Source organism: Salmo salar, chromosome 03, assembly GCF_965601325.2.
Source record: "Salmo salar chromosome 03, fSalSal1, whole genome shotgun sequence".
Lineage (NCBI taxonomy): Eukaryota > Metazoa > Chordata > Actinopteri > Salmoniformes > Salmonidae > Salmo > Salmo salar.
The window spans coordinates 59,615,248-59,639,165 of NC_138293.1; the positions used below are offsets into that span (position 1 = coordinate 59,615,248).

At 42.0% G+C, this 23,918-nt stretch overlaps 1 protein-coding gene across 3 annotated transcripts; it reads right to left on the reverse strand.

Annotated features, from left to right (window-relative positions):
* Positions 1–18: 18 nt before the first annotated feature.
* Positions 19–22,965, reverse strand: LOC106600842 (chromobox protein homolog 1). Of its 3 annotated transcripts, none has more exons than XM_014192550.3 (6): positions 22,682–22,965; positions 20,416–20,574; positions 8,034–8,208; positions 4,430–4,613; positions 4,211–4,305; positions 19–4,101 (listed from the first exon to the last, which is right to left on the reverse strand). In XM_014192550.3, the coding sequence occupies exons 2-6, from the start codon at positions 20,522–20,524 to the stop codon at positions 3,957–3,959; spliced, it is 708 nt and encodes a 235-aa protein (XP_014048025.1). In that variant the 5' UTR covers positions 20,525–20,574; positions 22,682–22,965; the 3' UTR covers positions 19–3,956. The 3 variants fall into 3 exon arrangements, with proteins under 3 accessions (XP_014048025.1, XP_014048023.1, XP_082829756.1); XM_014192548.3 differs by having other exon boundaries at positions 22,781–22,949; XM_082973630.1 differs by lacking the exon at positions 22,682–22,965 and adding an exon at positions 22,356–22,654.
* Between the last annotated feature and the right edge of the window lie 953 nt (positions 22,966–23,918).

Below are 23,918 nucleotides of genomic sequence, written 5' to 3' on the forward strand. Positions count from 1 at the left end.
AAATTATATGAAACACCGTTGTTAACAAAAAAGATTTATTGTCCAAAAACATTTAAACAAGTAAAAGTAACCACTGCAAATGGTGACATTGATTGAAAGCAAGAAACATGCAACGAGATGTATCTTCAGTAGACACGAGAAAGAGTCAAAGACAAAATAACTAAAAAGGTTACATATGAGCCACTTGTCTAGGATATACTGTATATATAGAAATCTTCCGGTCTAGTATATTAGAAAAGATATACAGCCCTCTTAGACTTGTAATGTTAAAATGAGCAGTAAAATGCCAGTGCAAAATCAATCCAAGGCAACAGGCTCTATACCAGGGTCTTCAGTACCTCAACATTTAAAATGTTAGTCACGATTAATCAGTTAACACTTTCATTCAAGCTATTGTTAGCTGTGATTAATCGATTAAATCAATTACTTAGGATTTTTTTTTTAAAAGAAGAGGAATATTCAGACGCAGTAGAGCAGTGAACAATTCTGCAATTAAGCCAGCGGTAGCAAAGCCCCACAAACCAAACTTGAATATAATCCACCCACGTCTGAGGGTGTCAGATCTTTAATTGGCAGCTCATTTTAATATAACATGTCCAGACTCGGCGAGTATTAACATCAGAGGTAAAGTCTGAAAGTAGAATTAGCTTAGTTGGAGAGGTCATCATGATCTGGTCTTGCGATTTCTTGGGCAGGAGGCCCATAATCTTTTTGTCAGTTGTGTGAGATGGACAAGTTGCTAGATTGATCTATATTCACATGGCTGTCAACACCTTGAATATATTTACTTTACACTATAAACAGATCACCATAAAACCGTTGTATTTACTTTGAATCACAATATAGACTATACCTAGGGACCAGTCTTTATTTAAAACAGGGGTTTAGTACAACAGAGGCATGTGCATAGACCAGGGCATTCCAACCCTGTTCCTGGAGAGCTACTCTCCAGTAGGTTCTCTTCAACCCCTGTTTTAATTTACCTGATTCAGCTTATCAACCAGCTAATTATTAGAATCAGGTGCGCTAGATTAGAGTTGGAGCAAAAACAAAGGTCTGTGGCTCTCCAGTTACAGGGTTGGAGAGCCCTGGCATAGGCACTACATTTACCTCTGTGTATACCTCTTGGGAGAGATTTGACACTTGAATTACTGGCTTATGTTGGTTGCATTGCAAGAAAACACTTTTTTTTGTCCATCCCTCATCTTCACAACCCCAGCCAACCATAGGCCTTGACTGAGCCCAACCCTTCCCACCCCCGTAATCCAAATCCACGTATTTACAGTGCAGTTTGACGGCAATACCAAACCTTCTAAAAGCCCCAATCACCTCAAGAAATCCTGTGAATGGTGAGCATGTACTGCACATGGGAAGAGCTCGTCAAGAAAGCGGGACAGACTATGTGGACGTTATAGTAAATGAAGCTTTCCATCAAAGATGAATCTAAGTGAAAGCCCATCTTTCGCATCTTCATCTGTAGCTTCTTACTTATTGCCGGTTTTCTGAGGGTATGTTATCTGACAGGAAAGTGGATCACACCAATCAAGTTTTATTAGCCATGGGTACGAGCCTACAAACAACTCAGGTTACATAGGTCATACTGGTGCTCTACAACAAAGTGAGTTGCTCCATACCAGGGTTTCTGTTGACTAGTAATAGCCAGTTTTTGGCCGATTTAAAAAAAAAAAATAAAAAATAAAAAGTGAAAAGTGAAAAGCCGATAAATAAAATTGCCGCCGGCCAATTGTCTGCGAGAAGGAAAAAAATCCCATTGAAAAATGCTTTTTAGCCTATTCATTGATGGAAATACCAGTCGATGCAAATACATATGACCGGTCAAGATTATTGGTCTATAGGTAAATTTGCATAATTTGGTGGAATTAAATTGCTGTTTGTGTATTTTCGTTAGTCTTTATGTATCTTATCACATGTACACAGCATACAGATGCAGCGCCTAATTTGAGCGGAAAATCTGTCAGAGAACGGAGGAGCTGCTGGTACAGCTTCTCAAACAGCGTGTTCCATGCTGCTGGAGTCAAACGTGCTTTTACAAGCCCAATCATTGCATAACTAAATGCAATCGTGTGTTAAAATAAGATGGCCACCATTAAAAATAGCTATTTTATTTCTTAACTGGAAATAGAAGCGTCTACCACTTAGCAATGAAATGGAGGCAGTATGCATTTAAAAAAAAAAATTCTTAATTGTTTGAAACCTGAATGTTTTACTTCATATTTTGAGGCATGTCTTCCCTTGCTTCAAAGTAGCCTAGCCAACATCCGACCGTAGAAATGTAAAAGCAATTGTTTTAGAGTTCCATGTGCCATTGAAACCAGTAGTCTATTTCTCTCATGTTCTATTGGTTTTCAAATCAACTTTCTTACATTGTCCAGTAGCCAAAGGCACAATCCTAGTCATATTAGCAACCCATGCTAGTTGTTGCATCTTTAGATTAAGAGGGGAGATCTAATGGATATTTTCATCTCATGACACCGCTCGCATGTGCAGTGCGCATTTCCCAACAGTGTTTTCTTGCTAATTGCATTACGGAACAAACATTCGCGCTTAGCCTACTGCCTTGTAAGCATTGCTACACTTATGTGAAGAGATAACAGTTTATCAACATTTTAAGCTAAACGTTCTAGATCGGTAGCATCAGCCACATTGCTTTAACGTTTTTGTTTTATGTAGCCTAGGGTTACTGATTGTATGAATTTGGGATCTGTTGTCCCACAACTGTCCCAGAGTCTGTTTTGAGTAGACCACTTTCTCGCACAGAACGACAAGCTGACCAATAAATAGGTCAAATGTTCCACTATGGGGGATAGTAGACTGACATAGGCAGGTGATTTTGCTGTTCGTTACTCGTCTTGTTGGCTGAGGAAAAGTACATGTGGACAGTTATTCTAACATCTTCAAAGTGTGCATTGGAATTCGGTAAGGACGCACGCCGTTGCATCCTCGATTTGCATGTTCTTTTTTTTTTGATGAATTACCATAATGTAAAAGTGATTTCTGTCATTCGGAGCACCATGGCTGTACGCCCTAATCGGGTTACGCACACAATGCATATGGGTCGAGAAAATGTCTCAAATGTCCGGGAAATTAAAATGCTGCCAGTCAAATGTCCAGCGCCACATTTTCCTAATGGAAACCCTGCTCCATACCATTGTTCACAACTCTATACACCTATGCGTAACACTTAAAGACCAGAATCTAGGTTAACTCCAGTCTGAACATCCAAAACACTCAACTAGAATCCTTCTTAGATCGCTCTCATAACCAAATAAAACCACAACTATTTACACATTATATGATAATGATATGGCAAGGGAAGGCAGGTGCCAACACTTAAAAAACAGAGTTTCTGAAAAAGTCGAAAGAGAAACAAAAAGCACCGCAAGTTGCTCGATGAGGGATGTGTAGGTACAAGATATATGTTCTGACTAGAAATCAACTTCAACATTTCACGCAGGAAAACTGGAAATTAAGATTGGCTATTTCAATTGAATTAGCTGAGAACTTTTGCTGGATCATGTTTTGGAACCTGACCCTTCCATTTTGTCAACTCAGCTGCTGTAGTGATACCTCGCTCACTCATCTCGACAAAAGCTTTTCTGAGGCGAAGCTTACAGTAAGAGGAGCTGGTGATTTTGAAGCAATTCAGTGCTCAGAAACTGAAAACTACATATCCCATGGTCCTAGCTGATAAGACCCAAAAGTGAGGCCTGATAAAGTAATCTTGAGACTTACGAGTTCTATTTACCCATGCCCCCCCAACCCACCTCCTTGACAAGTCTTCCCATCATCCCTACCCATCTGTCAACCTCTGTTTTAGTTTCAACAGTCCGGGTTTGCAGAACGAAGCTTTTGAAACAAATCAGCTTCTCTGTCCCTCCCCAACCACTCTAAACCCCACCCTCTGTACCCCCTTCCCCTTCATCCTGGACCTGTGGCTAGTTCTTATCATCCTTCTTCTCTTCCTCCTCGGTGGGGTAGGAGTGCCATGTCAGACGCTCCTCGTAGAAGGATATGACCACCTGTGGACATTTAATGTTGGCCTCCTTGGCCGGCACCAGGTCCGCCTCATCACTGTTCTTCCTGTGGAGACAGAATTTAAGGGTGAAGCCATTTAAACCAGTTTTATGTTCCACTCTCCCAGTAACATATAGCGAAAAGTGTCAAAATCCCAATGCTGCCCAGAACTCACCATTTCATGAGGAACATCAGCTCGCCACTGGAGTCTGTGGCTCCAATGATCCGTTCGGGGTCAAGTCCACGAGCAAAGCCTCTGGGCTTCTCCGCCTGAAAGAATGATGGATAAGGAAAGCGAAGGAGAGAAGGGGGAGAAGGTTCAGTACAGGACTAGGTTCACGATCTATAGTAGCAGACATGTTCTTTAACATTGAAGCCAAGTACAAGCTCTCACCTCATCTTTCCTCTTCTTGGGCCTGCCTTCTTCACCCCCTGCCTCTGTGTCAGACTCGCCAGCTTTCCTCTTGCCACCAGACTCTTTCTTGTAACTTTCTTTTTTGTTATGATGATTCTGCATGTACTCAGCAATCAGGTCTGGGCAATCCAGGTTGTCCTGCGGTTCCCATGTATTGTCCTCACTGTGGTAAACAAATAGTTTAAAAAGGTCAATTTATACCTGGGCAATAATCATCAGATTCCGTTCCAAACCCCCCCAGAACCAACTCATCGAAAATTCCCCAGCCCATGGCCCAACTAACAATTGAGGTCAGTCCGATGTTATAATAACGCATGAAAAAAGGGGCAGGGCCCAGGGTAGCAGGACTACCACAACACTGGAAGACGAAGTAGTAAAACAGACAGATGCCAAATATACAGCAGCTGAAGACCAACCTATTAAGTCCATCTCTGTGTCAACATGGACCAGAAAAAGATAGAAAGTGTTTGTGATGGCTATTGACTTTTTGTAGAACGATGAGAGCAACCAACAAGAGCAAAAACAACCAACCAAAAGGAAAGATTAGGTAGCAGGCTTTGGCTTATGCAGTGCCAAGCCCAAAGAGTAGGGCCCTATAAAATCTACAATATGGAGAACCCAGACAGATTCCAGACATTAAAATGGAATTCAACAACATTCAAACATGTATTGAACTTAGGACATCAACTAAATGTATTGTATTTATTAGAAAATGTATTTGCCCAAGATTATAATAAGACATGAACAAATAGCATAAGGGATAAGGGATTCATATTTTCCTTTAAACTTAGAAGAGGCAACGGTGCAGGAAAGCCCCTGAGTGTGCGCGATTGTCTACCACAAAGCTATTAGCGATGATGCGAATTACAACCGTCTTTGTGTGCTATAGGTCTCTTGCTGGTGCCAGACTGCACACTTGAATTTAAAAGGTATCTACACCCAAAAATGTAAATGTCTTAGATTTTTCCCAGACCTCAAAAGTGGTCTCCTGGTATGGTTTAAGCATTGTTGTGTACTTACAACATCCAATTTTGTTGATGTTCTAAATAAGAATTGTGATTTTTGGAGCGAAAAATTGAAAAACTGGGAAAATCTGGGGGGGGGAAATTAAATGGAATTAGGAAAAAATAAATAAAAATAAAGATTTTATAGGGCCCTATAGGAGCCTACGCAAACTTGTGTAGGGAGCTGGGTGATGTAGCCCAGTTCCATAATCTTTCACAGCTAGTGGAGTTGGTGCAAGCAAGACACTAATTTCAAGGACAGCATTTCTGCGATTCCTGGCAACTGGCGAGCGATAGCTATCCTAGTGTTTAAATGTTTGATGTTGATATTAGATTGTCATGATGCCTAAGAGACAACCATGAAGACAAGTAAAAACTAGCCAGCTGACTATGTATGCTCATTTGCTAGCCACACAAAACATGTAAACAATACGTTAGCTAGCTAGCTAACATTATTTAAAATGTTTCTTGCAGTTATATTTCAAATGTTTGGTGTTGGCTAGTGGGCATTACATAGCCAGCTGGCTTCATGGTTGTCTTTTTCTCACGATGCCCATATAATGTTCTGAGCTCTTAAATGCTAAATAAAACACAAGTGTATCTGTTAGCTGCAAACTTAACTAGCTAGCTGGGTTGACTTGTCTTGGTTTGTAACCCTTATTTGGTAATCAGTGTCTTTGTGCAGGTGGGACCTACTAGAGCCTGTCCTTCCAATTTTGTATTGGACATGCAACAGTCTCTAAAATCATTCCAAAGACTTGCAATGCCATTCATAAGGTGTTGAAAGACCAATATCTGAAGGTAAGTTTTGGCTGAGGGGAATTCTTGTGTAAATCATTATGCATGAGGTTGTACTCTTAATATTCTGTGATATAGTCCAGGGGACCCAAAAATGTTAACCCCTTTGATTCCCCAACTTTATTTACATAACTATTCAGACCCTTTGCTATGAAACTTAAATTGAGGTCAGGTGCATCCTGTTTCCATTTTTTCATCCTTGAGATGTTACTACAACTTGATTGGAGTCCACCGGTGGTAAATTCAATTGATTGGACATGATTTGGAAAGGCACACACCTGTCTATATAAAAAAGTCCCACAGTTGACAGTGCATGTCAGAGCAAAAACCAAGCCATGAGGTCGAAGGAATTGTGCTTAGAGCTTCGAGACAGGATTGTGTTGAGGCACAGATCTGGTGAAGGGTATCAACATTTTTTTGCAGCATTGAAGGTCCTCAAGAACACAGTGGCCTCCGTTATTCTTAAAATGGAAGAAGTTTGGAACCACAGACTCTTCCTAGAGATGGCTGCCCGGCCAAACTGAGCCATCGGGGGAGAAGGGCCTTGGTCAGGGAGGTGACCAAGAGAACCCGATGATCACTGACAGAGCTCTAGAGTTCCTCTGTGGAGATGGGAGAATTTTCCAGAAGGACAACCATCTCTGCAGCACTCCACCAATCAGACCTTTATGGTAGAGTGGCCAGACGGAAGCTACTCTGCAGTAAAAGGCACATGACAGCCAGCTTGGAGTTTGCCAAAAGGCAATTAAAGACTCTCAGACCATGAGAAACAAGATTCTCTGGTCTTATGAAACCAAGATTGAACTCTTTGGCCTGAATGTCAAGCGTCACATCTGGAGGAAACCTGGCACTATCCCTACGGTGAAGCATGGTGGTGGCAGCATCATGCTGTGGGGATGTTTTTCAGCGGCAGGGACTGGGAGACCTGTCAGGATCGAGGCAAAGACGAACGGAGCAAAGTACAGAGAAATTCTTGATGAAAACCTGCTACAGAGCGCTCAGGACCTCAGACTGGAGTGAAGGTTCACCTTCCAACAGGACAACAACCCTAAGCACACAGCGAAGACAACAAAGTAGTGGCTTTGGGACAAGTCTCTGAATGTCCTTGAGTTGCCCAGCAGGAGCTCGGACTTGAACTCAATCTAACATCTACAGAGAGATTTGAAAATAGCTATGCAGCAACGCTTACCATCCAACCTGACCGAGCTTGAGAGGATCTGCAGAGAGGAATGGGAGACACTCCCCAAATAAAGGTGTGCCAAACTTGTAGTGTCATACCCAAGAAGACTCAAGGCTGTAATTGCAGCCAAAGGTTATTCAACAAAGTACTAAGTAAAGGGTCTGAATACTTAAGTAAATGTGATATCCGTTTTTTATTTTGTATACATTTCTAAAAACGCATTTTTGCTTCGTCAATTTTAGAACAAGGCTGTAAAGTAACAAAACGTGGGAAAAGGGGTCTGAAAACATTCCGAACGCACTGTACTTGCCAACCGCTGACAAGTGTTCCACACGACCACTTGTCTCAAGCCAGAGACAGTGGAGACCATTGTTGACCTTGCACAACATGCTCTGTGAGGAAAACAGCAACCAATATGCCCGACCTGTTGAGGACCCAGGGGGTATGACAAATCCTGTTGCATGGTGACAAGACCCCCAGCTACACTACCCCATGGGTACCAATAAAGAGATGCACAATTATAAACGTATACAGGATTGTATGTAATGTATGCCAATATAATTTATGTGACTAGCATTAGAAGCATTAAATCTTCACTCACTCTGAGAAGCCTTTCCATTTGAGCAGAAACTCAACGCGTCCCTTTACCACCCGTCGGTCCAGCACCTTCTCCACCACATATTCCTCCTCCTCTTCCTCTACCACCTCCTCCACCTTCTTCTTGGTCTGCTTCTTGCCTGCTGTTGCCACCAACTTGACCTCTTCCTTGGGGGGCTCTGGTGAAGGGGTGGAGAGCAGAACAGTTTGGTTAGACTTCATAGACTTTGTTCACAGCTATAAGTCCCAATGATTATGGGCACACTTCACTATGGTCAGGTTGAGTCAGATTACACAGATGGGATTCATCCCAAAAACATTTGTTGGACTTGTTTTGCCAATCAAAATACAAATTGTGTATTTTCTGCAATTAAGCAGTAGTGCCAGCATGGCAACCACAGGGATGCAAACTGACGAGGGCCCAAAAAGGTAACACTTTTTTTGTTGTTGCATTGAAACAAAAAAATCCCTGCTATGGGGAAATGCAGGTTTTAACTAATTAAACAACAAAGAATATGATCTACATGATCAGTCTCTGTGCGTAAAATAAAGTGATTCATGTGAACCTAACTCACAGCTAAAAAAATGTAAAGAAAGCAATCCAATGTTATTTGTTGCCTAGACTTTACTGCAAATGACACGCAAATCTTGAGAAAAAAAACAATGCACACTAATATTGCAGTTAGCCATGACACCCTTTATAATTGAACGCTTGTAACCACACACCTAAATACTGCACTCTGGAAAAAAAACCATCTTAAAGTAGAAATAGAATGAAACAAACAGGCATTCTATTTTTGCTCTATTATAGTGGCCAATATAGACGTTGATCAGGTGCGCAAGGCTACATGTGTGCAAAAATAACATTCACGAAGTTAAAAATATATATAATCCCCCCTCACTCACGTGTTACTGTCAAGTTCAACAGAGCAAAAACAATATACACTGCTCAAAAAAATAAAGGGAACACTTAAACAACACAATGTAACTCCAAGTCAATCACACTTCTGTGAAATCAAACTGTCCACTTAGGAAGCAACACTGATTGACAATAACTTTCACATGCTGTTGTGCAAATGGAATAGACAACAGGTGGAAATTATAGGCAATTAGCAACACACCCCCAATAAAGGAGTGGTTCTGCAGGTGGGGACCACAGACCACTTCTCAGTTCCTATGCTTCCTGGCTGATGTTTTGGTCACTTTTGAATGCTGGCGGTGCTTTTACTCTAGTGGTAGCATGAGACGGAGTCTACAACCCACACAAGTGGCTCAGGTAGTGCAGCTCATCCAGGATGGCACATCAATGCGAGCTGTTGCAAGAAGGTTTGCTGTGTCAGTCAGCGTAGTGTCCAGAGCATGGAAGCGCTACCAGGAGACGTGGAGGAGGCCGTAGGAGGGCAACATCCAGCAGCAGGACCGCTACCTCCGCCTTTGTGCAAGGAGGAGCACTGCCAGAGCCCTGCAAAATGACCTCCAGCAGGCCACAAATGTGCATGTCTGCTCAAACGGACTACATGAGGGTGGTATGAGGGCCTGACGTCCACAGGTGGGGGTTGTGCTTACAGCCCAACACCGTGCAGGACGTTTGGCATTTGCCAGAGAACACCAAGATTGGCAAATTCGCCACTGTCGCCTTGTGCTCTTCACAGATGAAAGCAGGTTCACACTGAGCAAGTGACAGACGTGACAGAGTCTGGAGATGCCGTGGAGAACGTTCTGCTGCCTGCAACATCCTCCAGCATGACCGGTTTGGCGGTGGGTCAGTCATGGTGTGGGGTGGCATTTTTTGGGCCGGGCCGCACAGCCCTCCATGTGCTCGCCAGAGGTAGCCTGACTGCTATTATGTACCGAGATGAGATCCTCAGACCCCTTGAGACCATATGCTGGTGCGGTTGGCCCTGGGTTCCTCCTAATGCAAGACAATGCTAGACCTCATGTGGCTGGAGTGTGTCAGCAGTTCCTGCAAGAGGAAGGCATTGATGCTATGGACTGGCCCGCCCGTTCCCCAGACCTGAATCCAATTGAGCACATATGGGACATCACGTCTCGCTCCATCCACCAACGTCACGTTGCACCACAGACTGTCCAGGTGTTGGCGGATGCTTTAGTCCAGGTCTGGGAGGAGATCCCTCAGGAGACCATCTGCCACCTCATCAGGAGCATGCCCAGGCGTTGTAGGGAGGTGATACAGGCACGTGGAGGCCACACACACTACTGAGCCTCATTTTGACTTGTTTTAAGGACATTACATCAAAGTTGGATCAGCCTGTAGTGTGGTTTTCCACTTTAATTTTGAGTGTGACTCCAAATCCAGACCTCCATGGGTTGATAAATTGGATTTCCATTGATTATTTGTGTGTGATTTTGTTGTTATCACATTCAACTATGTAAAGAAAAAAAGTATTTAATAAGATTATTTCTTTCATTCAGATCTAGGATGTGTTGTTTAAGTGTTCCCTTTATTTTTTTGAGCAGTATATTTGGGCTACATTGCACATTATACACTTTCTGCAGGTGGACACCTGTCCTACAATGTGCCAGAAAAAGTGAGAAAGTGTGTGGCGTTCCTTTCATCTCTATAGTGGCATCCAGCTTAAACCAGGCCCAGCTCCAGCTACACTTGATCCCTGAATCCACTTGTTTAACAAGCAACGCCTCATTTTCACCTAATTCTCTCATTCTGAAAATTAACCACATACTGCAGAGGGAAAACATACGTTAACAGATAGTGGTTAGTTCGTTAGCTAGTTAACCTGTTAGGGCTAGGGGGCAGTATTGACACGGCCGGATAAAAAACGTACCCGATTTAATCTGGTTACTACTCCTGCCCAGTAACTAGAATATGCATATAATTATTGGCTTTGGATAGAAAACACCCTAAAGTTTCTAAAACTGTTTGAATGGTGTCTGAGTATAACAGAACTCAAATGGTAGGCCAAAACCTGAGAAGATTCCATGCAGGAAGTGGCCTGTCTGACAAGTTGTGTTTCATCTTGGCTCTTTTTATTGAAGACTGAGGATCTTTGCTCTAACGTGACACTTCCTACGGCTCCCATAGGCTCTCAGAGCCCGGGAAAAAGCTGAACGATATCGAGGCAGCCTCTGGCTGAAACACATTATCGCTTTTGGCAAGTGGCCGATCAGAGTACTATGGGCTTAGGCGTGTGCCCGAGTCGACCGAATGCTTTATTTTCTTTCGTCTGTTTACCTAAACGCAGATTCCCGGTCGGAATATTTTCGCTTTTTTATGAGAAAAATGGCATAAAAATTTATTTTAAACAGCGGTTGACATGCTTCGAAGTACGGTAATGGAATATTTAGAATTTTTTTGTCACAATTGCGCCATGCTCGTCACCCTTATTTACCCTTTCGGATAGTGTCTTGAACGCACGAACAAAACGCCGCTGTTTGGATATAACTATGGATTATTTTGAACCAAACCAACATTTGTTATTGAAGTAGAAGTCCTGGGAGTGCATTCTGACGAAGACAGCAAAGGTAATAAAATGTTTCTTATAGTAAATCTGACTTTGGTGAGTGCTAAACTTGCTGGGTGTCTAAATAGCTAGCCCTGTGATGCCGGGCTATCTACTGAGAATATTGCAAAATGTGCTTTCACAGAAAAGCTATTTTAAAAATCGGACATATCGAGTGCATAGAGGAGTTCTGTATCTATAATTCTTAAAATAATTGTTATGTTTTTTGTGAACGTTTATCGTGAGTAATTTAGTAAATTCACCGGCAGTGTTCGGTGGGAATGCTAGTCACATGCTAATGTAAAAAGCTGGTTTTTGATATAAATATGAACTTGATTGAACAAAACATGCATGTATTGTATAACATAATGTCCTAGGGTTGTCATCTGATGAAGATCATCAAAGGTTAGTGCTGCATTTAGCTGTGGTTTGGGTTTATGTGACATTATATGCTAGCTTGAAAAATGGGTGTCTGATTATTTCTGGCTGGGTACTCTGCTGACATAATCTAATGTTTTGCTTTCGTTGTAAAGCCTTTTTGAAATCGGACAGTGTGGTTAGATTAACGAGAGTCTTGTCTTTAAAATGGTGTAAAATAGTCATATGTTTGAAAAATTGAAGTTTTTGCATTTTTTTGGTTTTTGAATAACGCGCCACGGGATTACACTGGCTGTTACGTAGGTGGGACGATTTGGTGCCACCTACCCTAGAGAGGTTAACATTTCACAGATTACCAGGGTCCAGTAAGCAACGTTAGCACATTATAACTTGAGGAATGGCAAGGAGTCGTAAACCAGTTAATACTATAGCGAATTGGTTAGGTTACTAATGTTAGCTCATCTGATGTTGCTGACTTTATTAGCCAGCTAATTTTCACACATTAAACTCAATTATTTGATCAGTTAAGTTGGCTAATGTTGCTCAACATTTCTCCAGCTAGCAAGATACTTAATGCTAACAATACTTGTTCCACCCCACTTTCTCCCTCACCTCAAACTTTCCAAATGCCAGTTGTTTTTCGGTTAACTCACTCACTTTTGTACATCGCCTTGATCCGTACAATTTACCTTATTTTAGCGCCCCAAAAACGTAATACTTCCAGATCAACTGTAATGCCAATATCATTGTACAGCACAATTTCTGCCCTTTCCAACAAAATTAATGACATGACCTCCACGCTGCCCGTTTCTGCATAATTCAAGAAGGCAATGAGCTCCTTCGGGTCTTTTAAAAAATGGCAGGTGGGGTAGCGAAACTAATGCGTGATAGTGAGAAGGAGAGGAGATGTGTTGGAAAACGTGCTTTTTTTTCACTTGATCTGTCCAACTTATCACGTTATCGCCTCTAAAATGTAAATAAAACACTATAAAGAGTTTATATGTGTCATTACATACCTATTTGACGGTTTGTGTCGAATTTGAATCGGGTTTAGGGCGGTGCCAAAGTGATCTTCAGAAGTAAACAGCGGCTTTTAAAGGCATGATCGCTTACAGTGAAGACGCAAAAAATGACTAGGTATCCCCCCCTTACCCCCATCCCTGTCCATTTCTTGTTTTTAAACGATGAGAGAAGTGCTACACCTGGTGGAGAGAGATTAAGACAGAATTAGTTGCTTTATGCGTACTGTACGTTACGGAATGACACGTCACGATGTAAAGGAGGGTCCATTTTCTCGACTTTTCTCCAATACTATAGCGCCATTACCACGTCGATCAACGCTTGAATAGAAACGTAGTTCACACCCCAGATTTTGAAGTCAACACAGTCGCTACAGTCCCATTAGTTTTCTTTGTAGCCTCGTTTGAATGTCGCGGTTGCGCACATTTGTACGGAATGGGGTGAGTTTACGTTACAGCTCATGAAGTACGCTTCATCACCTTCTCGCCCCCGTCTCCGTGGTCAGGCTGCTCCCCTAACATTACCTCTTCGTTCGTTATCGTTCAGGGGACGAGCTGCTGTAACTGCCTTTCTACTCTATGCTGTCTTTCCAGATCACGCACTGATGATGTAACTAGCGAATTGGTTGTCTCTGCAGTCGCTTGCTGCGCTGCATTCTGTTATGTAAACCATTGGCTGAGCCTTTGACACAGCCAGGATTACTCCAAAACGCACATCACTCGTTCGCTTACAGCCAGTAGTGATCCAACCCCCACCTTTCGCCGAAAGGTGACTAGTTTGCGTCTCTGCAACCTTCGTACCTTTTTATTATCAACCCTGTTTGCCAACCCTTTCTTCATTACAGTTCATGGAATTGTAGAGGACTATGCTGAGACGGGCTCTCTGATGTAGGCTTCAGTGTGCCTCAAGATCTCTGGCTCTGAATCACTAACATCTGACTGATCCACTTTCAAATTGGGTTTTTGTAACTCTGTAAATATAACCAAACCATGGCAATGGGTTTCTGTATTCAAAGAGAGATCCTCCAACTGACCCTCGTGGATTTGTTTTTAGAGGGGGTTAAATTAGTTTGGTATGCTCCTGGGGTAGTTTTAAGGTGTCCGGTATGGGGACTTGACCCAAGGGTTGAACATTTGAAGCACATATAGATAGACACACAGGTTGGGCAAAGGATAAGAGGCGTCAAAGCCAATGAAAGGTTTCGGTCACACTTTATTTGGATAGAATCTGTTGATAAGCAACTGGATGCTAAGATTAGATTTAGAATAAGGGTAAAGGCTAGGGCAAGGGTTACGTTTAGAGTTAGGATAAAGGTTATGGTTAGGCTCAGCAGATAATTTGTTTAAAAGTTACTGATAGAGCATCTACAGATAGTCTGTAGTGTATCCCAAAAAAGAGTAACCAAAATTTCTGAAACTATGGTCCACCTCTAGCTCCACCATAACATTAAAGAGCTGGACTGCACCCTTGAAAAACTAAAGGGCACATCGTAAACTCAGCAAATAAAGAAACATTCCCTTTTCAGGACCCTGTCTTTCAAAGATAATTTGTAAAAATCCAAATAACTTCACAGATCTTCATTGTAAAGTGTTTAAACACTGTTTCCCATGTTTGTTCAATGAACCACAAACAATTAATGAATATGCACCTGTGGAACGGTCGTTAAGACACTAACAGCTTACAGACGGTAGGCAATTAAGGTCACAGTTATGAAAACTTAGGACACTAAAGCAGCCTTTCTACTGACTCTGAAAATCATCAAAAGAAAGATGCCCAGGGTCCCTCTTCATCCGTGTGAACGTGCCTTAGGCATGCTGCAAGGAGGCATGAGGACTGCAGATGTGGCCAGAGCAATAAATTGCAATGTCCGTACTGTGAGACGCCTAAGACAGCGCTACAGGGAGACAGGACGGACAGCTGATCATCCTCGCAGTGGCAGACCACGTGTAACACCTGCACAGGATCGGTACATCCGAACATCACACCTGCGGGACAGGTACAGGATTGCAACAACTGCCCGAGTTACACCAGGAATGCACAATCCATCCATCAGTGCTCAGACTGTCCGCAATAGGCTGAGAGAGGCTGGACTGAGGGCTTGTAGGCCTGTTGTAAAGGCAGGTCCTCACCAGACATCACCGGCAACAACATCGCCTATGGGCACAAACCCACCGCCGCTGGACCAGACAGGACTGGCAAAAAAAGTGCTCTTCACTGACGAGTCACAGTTTTGTCTTACCAGGGGTGATGGTCAGATTCGCGTTTATCGTCGAAGGAATGAGCGTTACACCGAGGCCTGTACTCTGGAGCGGGATTGAGGTGGAGGGTCCGTCATGGTCTGGGGCGGTGTCACAGGATCATCGGACTGAGCTTGTTGTCATTGCAGGTAATCGTAACGCTATGCGTTACAGGGAAGACATCCTCCTTCCTCATGTGGTACCCTTCCTGCAGGCTCATCCTGACATGACCCTCCAGCATGACAATGCCACCAGCCATACTGATCGTTCTGTGAGTGTTCTGCCATGGCCAGCGAAGAGCCCGGATCTCAATCCCATTGAGCACGTCTGGGACCTGTTGGATCGGACGGTGAGGGCTAGGGCCATCCCCCCAGAATGTCCAGGAACTTGCTGGTGCCTTGGTGGAAGAGTGGGGTAACATCTCACAGCAAGAACTGGCAAATCTGGTGCAGTCCACGAGGAGGAGATGCACTGCAGTACTTAATGCAGCTGGTGGCCACACCAGATACTGACTTACTTTTGATTTTGACCCCCCCTTTGTTCAGGGACATATTATTCCATTTCTGTTAGTCACATGTCTGTGGAACTTGTTCAGTTTATGTCTCAGTTGTTGAATCTTATGTTCATACAAATATTTACACATGTTAAGTTTGCTGAAAATAAACGCAGTCGACAGTGAGAGGATGTTTCTTTTTTTGCTGAGTTTATATGATTCATGGATATCTGAAATCTGAGGATAGACGAGATCGTGTAAAGGATGATGATCAAAGCAAACAGTAACAGATGAGTGCATTGTTGACGAATGTGTGTGGAGGGTGGACACAATGCAGTACATATTAGGCTTGGGCGCTATACCGTATACTGGGGTATTTGGAAAAAGCTACGGAATGGTTTTTCAATACCATTTAAGCTAGTGATGCACCAATATGACGTTTTTGGCCGATACCGATATCCAATATTTTTCTTGCCAAAAAAACTGATACCGATAACTGATATTTAAAATTTGTGGCCTTTTAAGCATTCTAGTAGAGTTAAATAGTTAACACACAGACGCAGTGGTCTAAGGCCCTGCATCACTACAGTCCCAGGTTCTAATCCAGGCTGTATCACATCAGGCCGTGATTGGGAGTTCCATAGTGCGGCGCACAATTGGCCTAGCGTCGTCCGGGTTTGGCCGTCATTGTAAATAAAAATTTGTTCTTAACTGACTTGCCTAGTTAAATAAAAGGTTACACACACACTGACCAAAAAGTTATTTTGTTGGCATTTACAGTAAAACAATCAAAACCTATTTATTTCACTTACTTGCTGTGCTGTTTTGTTCAGTCGTTTCATTCTCAACCAGGATTTCTATGGAACGCCGTTTGGGTCTTTGCATGCCAAAAAAGATACGTCAAATAACACTATTTGACGTGTCAAATAAGCTTGTTGACCAATCAGGACCTGAATATGACTGCATGTCACACAATAATTTAACACGTTCCTAATTTTTTAACGTAGTTATTACACTATCACTCGTATTTCATATGTCACAACGATTCATCGATACATATGCTATGATGCTGGTAAAGTTGTCTCGCGCATCTACTGTGCTGGTCATAAAAAAAGCTAGCTAGCTCACGAATGCAAACAATGTTCTTCCCCAAATACATATCAAAATGACACTGTTTCAGTAGCTATAGTTAGCTAGCTAACTATATAGCTAGGTGTCATCTAAAATAACCCTAATTTATAAGACAGTTCTTTTTTGATTAATGGTGGTCGGACCCATCTATGTGAAGCTAGCCACAATAAGCATTAGCCACAATAGTGGACTTTGCGGTTTGCCTTCAAAATAAAAGTGTGTTATTGACAGTGATGCAAATGCATACAAATAGTAGAATTATGCCAAAATTGAATAGATCATGCTAAACGAGGTTGGAATGTTGTTATATAAAAACAAAAGACAATTTGTTAATTGGACAAAAATCTGAACACTATTGTTCAATACACATAGGTTGACAAGAAATGTGGCTCAATTCACAGTTCTGCAATAAGAACTACGATGCTAATGCTCTCTCGGTGTCACTGAGTAGACTGATACCTCATGTTATTGATCCACAATCCATAGGTAAGGCTGTACAGTGAAATAAGTATGCCCCCAATGCCATTCTAAAGTATAATACATTGTGTGATTAACAGATTTGTCAAATTAACAAATTGTCTTTTGTTTTTATATAACATTCCAACCTCGTTTAGAAATACACCTATGTGTATTGAGCACTATTCCCGAGGTTAAACAATATTGTGTGGATGTCTTGGAGTCTGATAACTAAGGAGGACGTTGGGAAAAAATGTCTTGGGTATTGCGTAGCCGGTTACCCCATTTCATTGATCCCCAATCCTTAAGTAAAGCTGTACAGTATGAATGTCAATACACACAATAGGTTGACTGGGGAGGTGATTTTACACAGTCACAGTCACGCAATAAGAGTTACAATGCTAATATTTGCGTAAACTCTTCACAGTTGTGTTCTGTGGGTGTCAGCAAGTAGACTGATCACCCATTTCATTGCTTCACATTCCAACCTTGTTTAACATTATCTAGTCTAAATATGGCATGAATCCACCAACTGTAACCATCTGCATCACTTTCAAATAGGTACTTTTACTTTGAAGGCAAACTGCAAATTCCACTATTGTGCCTAATCCTTATTGTGGCTAACTTTACAACACATAACCCGGTCAGGTCGAGCCTCACTAGCCAGATGAAGCTAGCTGGCTGCTTATAACGTTAGCTTTGGGCAACAGGGTTAAGTAGCTGGCTAGCTATTATTTATTTTCATGAACTGAAGTTCAATTTAAATAAGCGAACAACAATACTTACTCACAAGGATACCGAAATCATTGCTAAGAATAGTGAAAATGACTGCAGTTTCTACTGTTCATTGTTTTCAGACTGGTTGTATTGGTGCTAGCTAGGTACCAAGCTAAAGCTAAGCTACCTCACTGCAGTCCCTGGTTCGAATCCAGGCTGTATCACATCCGGACGTGATTGGGAGTCCCATAGGGTGACGCACAATTGGCCCAGCGTCGTCCGGGTTTGGCCGGGGTAGGCCGTCATTGTAATTAATTATTTGTTCTTAACTGACTTGCCTAGTTAAATAAAGGTTACCATTTTTTATTATATATGAAAAATAAAATGTGCTAAATGCTCTGCAGTTGTGCAATTGGTTTGCTAATTCAGTAGCTAGTTAGCTATCTGGCTAAGTGGTTAGCTTCTTCCAAAATCAAGCATTCACTAGGTAACTGCAGAGAATCCCCTCCTGGATCAAGAACCTTGCTGGCTAATATTTGTTATTTGCGTGCAGCAAACTGTATCATTTGAGTTACTTGTCTAGTTTAGGTCAGAAGCTGTACAAAATGTTTTCAATGCGCTTGTTAGCATTTAGTTAGCATTCTCTATGGAATTTTAAATGTACTTGTTAGTATTGCTAACCTTCAGATTACAGAGTATCAGTGGGGTTTGAAAACAGCGCCCCTTGTGTTCAGTGCCGGTATTACCGAATATCCCAGTATGTCATACCTTCATACCGACCTTGTGCCAATCTGGATAGCACCCAAGCCTAGTACATATCACCCTAATCTTGTCAAGGTGGGCAGCCAAGTCAGAGAGAATACTCTGGATGCCCCACAAAAAAATATTGAGGTAATTCCTGTTCTAGAGCAGAAGAGCTAGTTTAGGTTCAACTTCTGAAGAATGACGCAGGCTACATTACATATTCAAGAATTGGAGGTGAGTAGGAATGCAGAGGGAAAGATCTCAATTGCGTAATCTTCGCGTCCTCCTTCCCAAAACCCATTGGACGAGAAAGCCAGTGGTCCCTCCCCTCTGACCTTATCCTCCAATGGGTTTTGCGAAGGAGACGAGAGGACGCAAGCATTATGCAATTGAGATCTTCCAAAGGTGATTTCCACATGGAGTGGAGAAACATCAACAAATATGGCACTGATAGCTGTCTGTGTAGCTAGCTAGCATGATAACCTTATCTAGCTAACCTTATCTAGCTAGCTAATGTTATCGGTTGTTGCTAGGTCTTTTTAACTATACCCTATTCAAAAGATTAGCCAGGTGGCTATGGCTGGTTCTGGATTTGTCCTAAGCATTTAGAGAAAACTTTGCCACAGATGGAAACCACCATCTTTGACTTCGCCATCTATTGTTGTCTCCAAAGTTCTGGGATTTTCCATAAAATTGTGACTGCTAATCCACCATAGAAAGTTTTAAGTTGAAGCTCCTTTAATATGGATAACTACGAAAGGTTTAGAGACATGTTTTCTACATTGTAATGGACACGGACAGTGCAATATTTGGTAGGTGGGCTGCAAACAGGCATTGGCTGAGTTACAGCCAAGCAAAATCAGCCCGTGCTCATGGTTCTCACAGAGGAAGTGAAATGAGACTTCAATGACTTTGCTCATGATGCACGACACAAATTAAATGCAACCACACCCTAAGCGCATCGGACACGAAACACCAATATAAATGTAACAGCAAAACAAAATATATAACAAGTTCCTTGAATTTTCTTTTGCGGGTGCCTTTTCATTATAGGATATTGTGGTTTCTAGCTGCACCAATCAAAGCAGTGGAGCGTTTTGTGAAGCAATGGGCAATTCTTCTTAGGACCAATGGAATGGTCGAAAAAGAGCAAACCCCACACACCTGGGGCACCGTGCCTTGCAAAACGAATTCACCCAAAAGTTTTGTGGTCAAAACCATTAATCTTGGGGCGACGGGGGAATCGGGGTTCCAAAATGTAATATTTTTTTACAGACTAGCTAAAACAATAAGTGAAACTTCACAAATTCTCCAATAGATTATGATAACTTGGTAAAAAAGTGGAGGTGCAAAAACACCTAACTTTGCAGGTTTTTCTTATTATTAAACAAGCTAGTTGATTGTAACATTCAAATAACACCCAGCCCAGAAATAAAAATGTAGACTGAAAAGTATTAGCACGTCATCTCATAGGGGAAAACACATGGCAATGACACGGAAAATAGTTACCACTTCGGATTTCCCACTTCAAGCCCAAATATATCATATATTGATTAAGGCGATCAACTTAAATCCTTGTGCAACATCATGGGTAAGCTATGGTCATCATCTTTTACTCCCCCCCCCCCCCCAAAAAAGTGAATTTCCGCTTGTGTGCGTTTAAGTTCTGCCAAAGCTGGCAAGTCCACCACCCAACCCTATGGCATTCATAAGACAGAAACAATGGATTACCGTTTGCATTAGTAGAAAGTTGATCTACACCTTCAGTGGTAACACCAGTAGTAACACTGGGGATCACGTCGCTAGGGGCTTCTGTAGCGGTAGCAGTAGGCTCACTCATTTTCAGGCTGGGAGAAGGCAGTGGAACCACTGGGTTCCTTGTCAACAGTGCTAAACAGGGTGAGAAGGGGGGGGGGGGGGGGGGGGGGGGTCATGGATCAGAGGCATAAGGGAGAAATCACAGAAGGAAGTAGAGAATGGCATTGGTAAGAAGAACACATGGTATCGTCTCTCACAGTCAATCGACTACTAACGTGTAATGCATGCATACCACTACAGCACAGATAGAACAATGAGACAGATGTTTCGTCGGATGTATAAATGTGAAGCATCCAGTTGGCATTTCAACTCACCACCAAATATGGTGATGAGATGGAAGACCAGTGGTCGGCAGTGGGAGAAGATGGAGCGAGATGGATTTTGGCCATCATCCTGATCATTTTCTCATCTATAAAACATTTGATCTCAATAGAGATGTGACCAAAACTACAATCTGTTACAAACTTTATCCTTTGCTAGGCTCTCCCTAACAGAAATATGCAAATATGTGCTAGAAAGCACCAATAAGATCTCGGTAGCTCGTGCTTGGCTCTACCAAACTCCTTTCTTGTTCTGCCTACTATGATTCATTTGCGCCTATTGGAAAACAGGCTGCGGTCTATCTTGGGTTAGTTATAAAAAATAATCTTTGACTAGAGTTCCTACTACGTGGTCAGTACTAAAACGCATGGAGCGGCGATATGTTTCTATTAAATGAGCTGGCATGCATTGATTGTACTGCAAGTCTGCAACTAATGCAAACAAATACACAGAAAAACACATTTGACGAGAATCACTCTACGTGCGTCATCACTATTTCCAGACATATTTATGACTACAGTCTAAATGACTGTTGGTGTGATTCCCAGAGGAGAGCCCTAGGGGTTGGTACCCGTCTCGAATACATGATCTAAGCAGGGGGTAGGGACTATACGAGTTCTTGAACATTCCATTGGGCTGTAGCCTTGATGTGGTGTAGACTAATGCACACCTGCCAATATCGTAGGAAAGTGTAAAAAATGTCAAAAGCACAATCCTTTCAATCAGACCAGCAATCATGCAGTCAAACGCATAACATTACATGAGATTCAGCAGGTGAAGGGGTCGAGCTTCGAAACTAGACATCAATGCCACATACAGTCAAATCAACTAAAGCACACAATCACTACAAACCACTGGCAGAAGACAACATGGTGAGAACAAGAATATCTGGAGGAAGAAAGGGGAGGGCACACACATCCTGGTTCTTACCCTTTAGAATACACAACACCAAGAAAACGCTTACCCCCACCCCCTCTTAACTGAACATTGGGGTAAGCTGGGGTAAAACATCACTATCATACATACACTGACAACGCAAATGTGTTAAAAACATAATTAAATAGGACATCGTTTTTCAGTGTCATCATATTTTATAGGCTAAACAGTGCCAGCTTTGATGTGCAATTCAGCAGTTTATTTAAAAATGTAAGTAATTTCAAGGTGATGATTTCTGATTCCATTGCCCTATTTGGGTAGAATTGAGTTTAGGTGCACGCTGCAGTTCGCTGGTGGCTATAACGTTCTTAACAGACAATGCTAATAAACGACGCAAATTTAGCCACTTGTAAATCGATGCAAATATATTTGTATCAAAAGCAGTCCTTTCTTTGCTACAGCACGTTTCCTCTCTTTTATGAGTAGCCAATTCGATGAGACACATTCCTGCCTGAAAGAAGGTCATGAAATGTAGCAACCTAATCCTTTTCCTACATCAATAATAACGGACAATCACGCAGTGCAACAAAATAACAACATGGTCAAATACACGGTAACTGTAAAGGGCTGCACACAATTGCAATTTATTAACCAACCCGTTCCCTATGACATCAAGCCGTTCCCGTTTCACATGGTGGTGCTAGGGTTTCTTCCCCCCAGAGCTCTCGAGACAGAATGACTTGTCGTCCATGTTGACCTGAATCGTAGCACGAGCAATCTACACGAACTCGCGCGAAAACAATGCAATTGAATAGTCAAAACAGAATCCGCATGCAACAATGTAGCAAGATGCACACTGCAGGGTGAATATATTGGCCTATTGAAATATGCTTATCACGCAATGTGCATAATAGAAGGTTAACGCTGGGGGGAGAAAACCGCTAAAGAGCAGAAGGCTATGGTGAAGTAACTAGCCACTTACCTTTTACAGAGAATTGACTCGAATGAATGAATGGTCGGAAATTTTGTTATTTTTATAAAATGGATACCAATGGTTTATCTAAACAATTTTAGTGCTTACCTTATATAAATATCAGCTTGTAAAATCTATTTTAAAAAATACTCTCTTCTCGTTTTTGCGTAAAGCTACAGACAAAAGCCATCCAGTGCCTCCTTCGTACCCGCCAACTCCGGCCGAGCGTGGCTACGCAGCGTGTTATTGTATGGCACCATGGGAGATGAAGTCTTTAAACATTTTATTTTTCTTTCTTTCTTTTCTCTATTATAAACATATTATTCAGAGATGTTTGATGATCTTTATTTTCAATGTTTAGTTATTGGTCCAGCATGTCAATGGGTAGAGCAATTACTTTACTTACAATGTCTTGTACTTGGTTCTATTCTCTAGAATTCCAGGATTGATTGATGAATTTACCATAAAAAAGTCAAATTTTAGAAAGCAGTAGTAATTCAATAACCTATGACACCAACAGTTGTGGAAGCCTGAACACGTCTCCCCCCACCTTGCTCTCCATGTTTCTCTCTCTATTCCTGTTGGCTGGTTAGCCATCGCTGACTTCAGCCAGTGAAAAGCGACTGGCAGACCTTCTCTTCTCCTTCTCTATTGACAGGTTAATTTTTAACTGACTGCACTTGCATGACTGCACCAACATTTATATCATACATATTCTGAAGGTATAGCATCTTCGATGTCCCGACTGACAAACTGCTGTATGTGAAAACACTCAGACCTCTGATGAAAATGTCACCCATGAGAGCTGCCATCTTCACCCTCTCTGTGTCCTTTGGGATATCATTAGAAGCCATCCTGTTAATTGTTTGATTAATTATAATACTTAACAGTCAATAGCCCAGACAACCAATGCTTCCAGAGATAGACAACAAAATGTGCATTCTTATTGTTGGCATGTAAATCAAAAGGAACAGATGAAAAAACACAGATTTAATGTGTAAATGATTTAGAGCTGGGCAGTGATGCATACTAACAAAATATCAGTAAAAAGCTTGCATTACCTGCACACGCACTAGTCAAGGTTTTGTTAAAAACAAGACCACTGCTGCAGAGCTTGGTCTTGCGGCTGACACTGTATCCAACGTGTGTGTGTGTGTGTGTGTGTGTATGATGATGATATGTGTGATCTTATTATTATTATTAGTAGTAGTATCTGGAATGCACAAACAAAAGCCATTAAACAGGA

Coding starts and splice junctions, on each gene's coding strand:
- LOC106600842 (XM_014192550.3), bottom strand. CDS start 20,524: ATGAGTGAGCCTACTGCTACCGCTACAGAAGCCCCTAGCGACGTGATC. Junction 4,614..8,033: donor AAATGGAAAGGCTTCTCAGA/GTGAGTGAAGAT, acceptor TGTTTACCACAG/TGAGGACAATACATGGGAAC. Junction 4,102..4,210: donor CTGATGTTCCTCATGAAATG/GTGAGTTCTGGG, acceptor CTGTCTCCACAG/GAAGAACAGTGATGAGGCGG.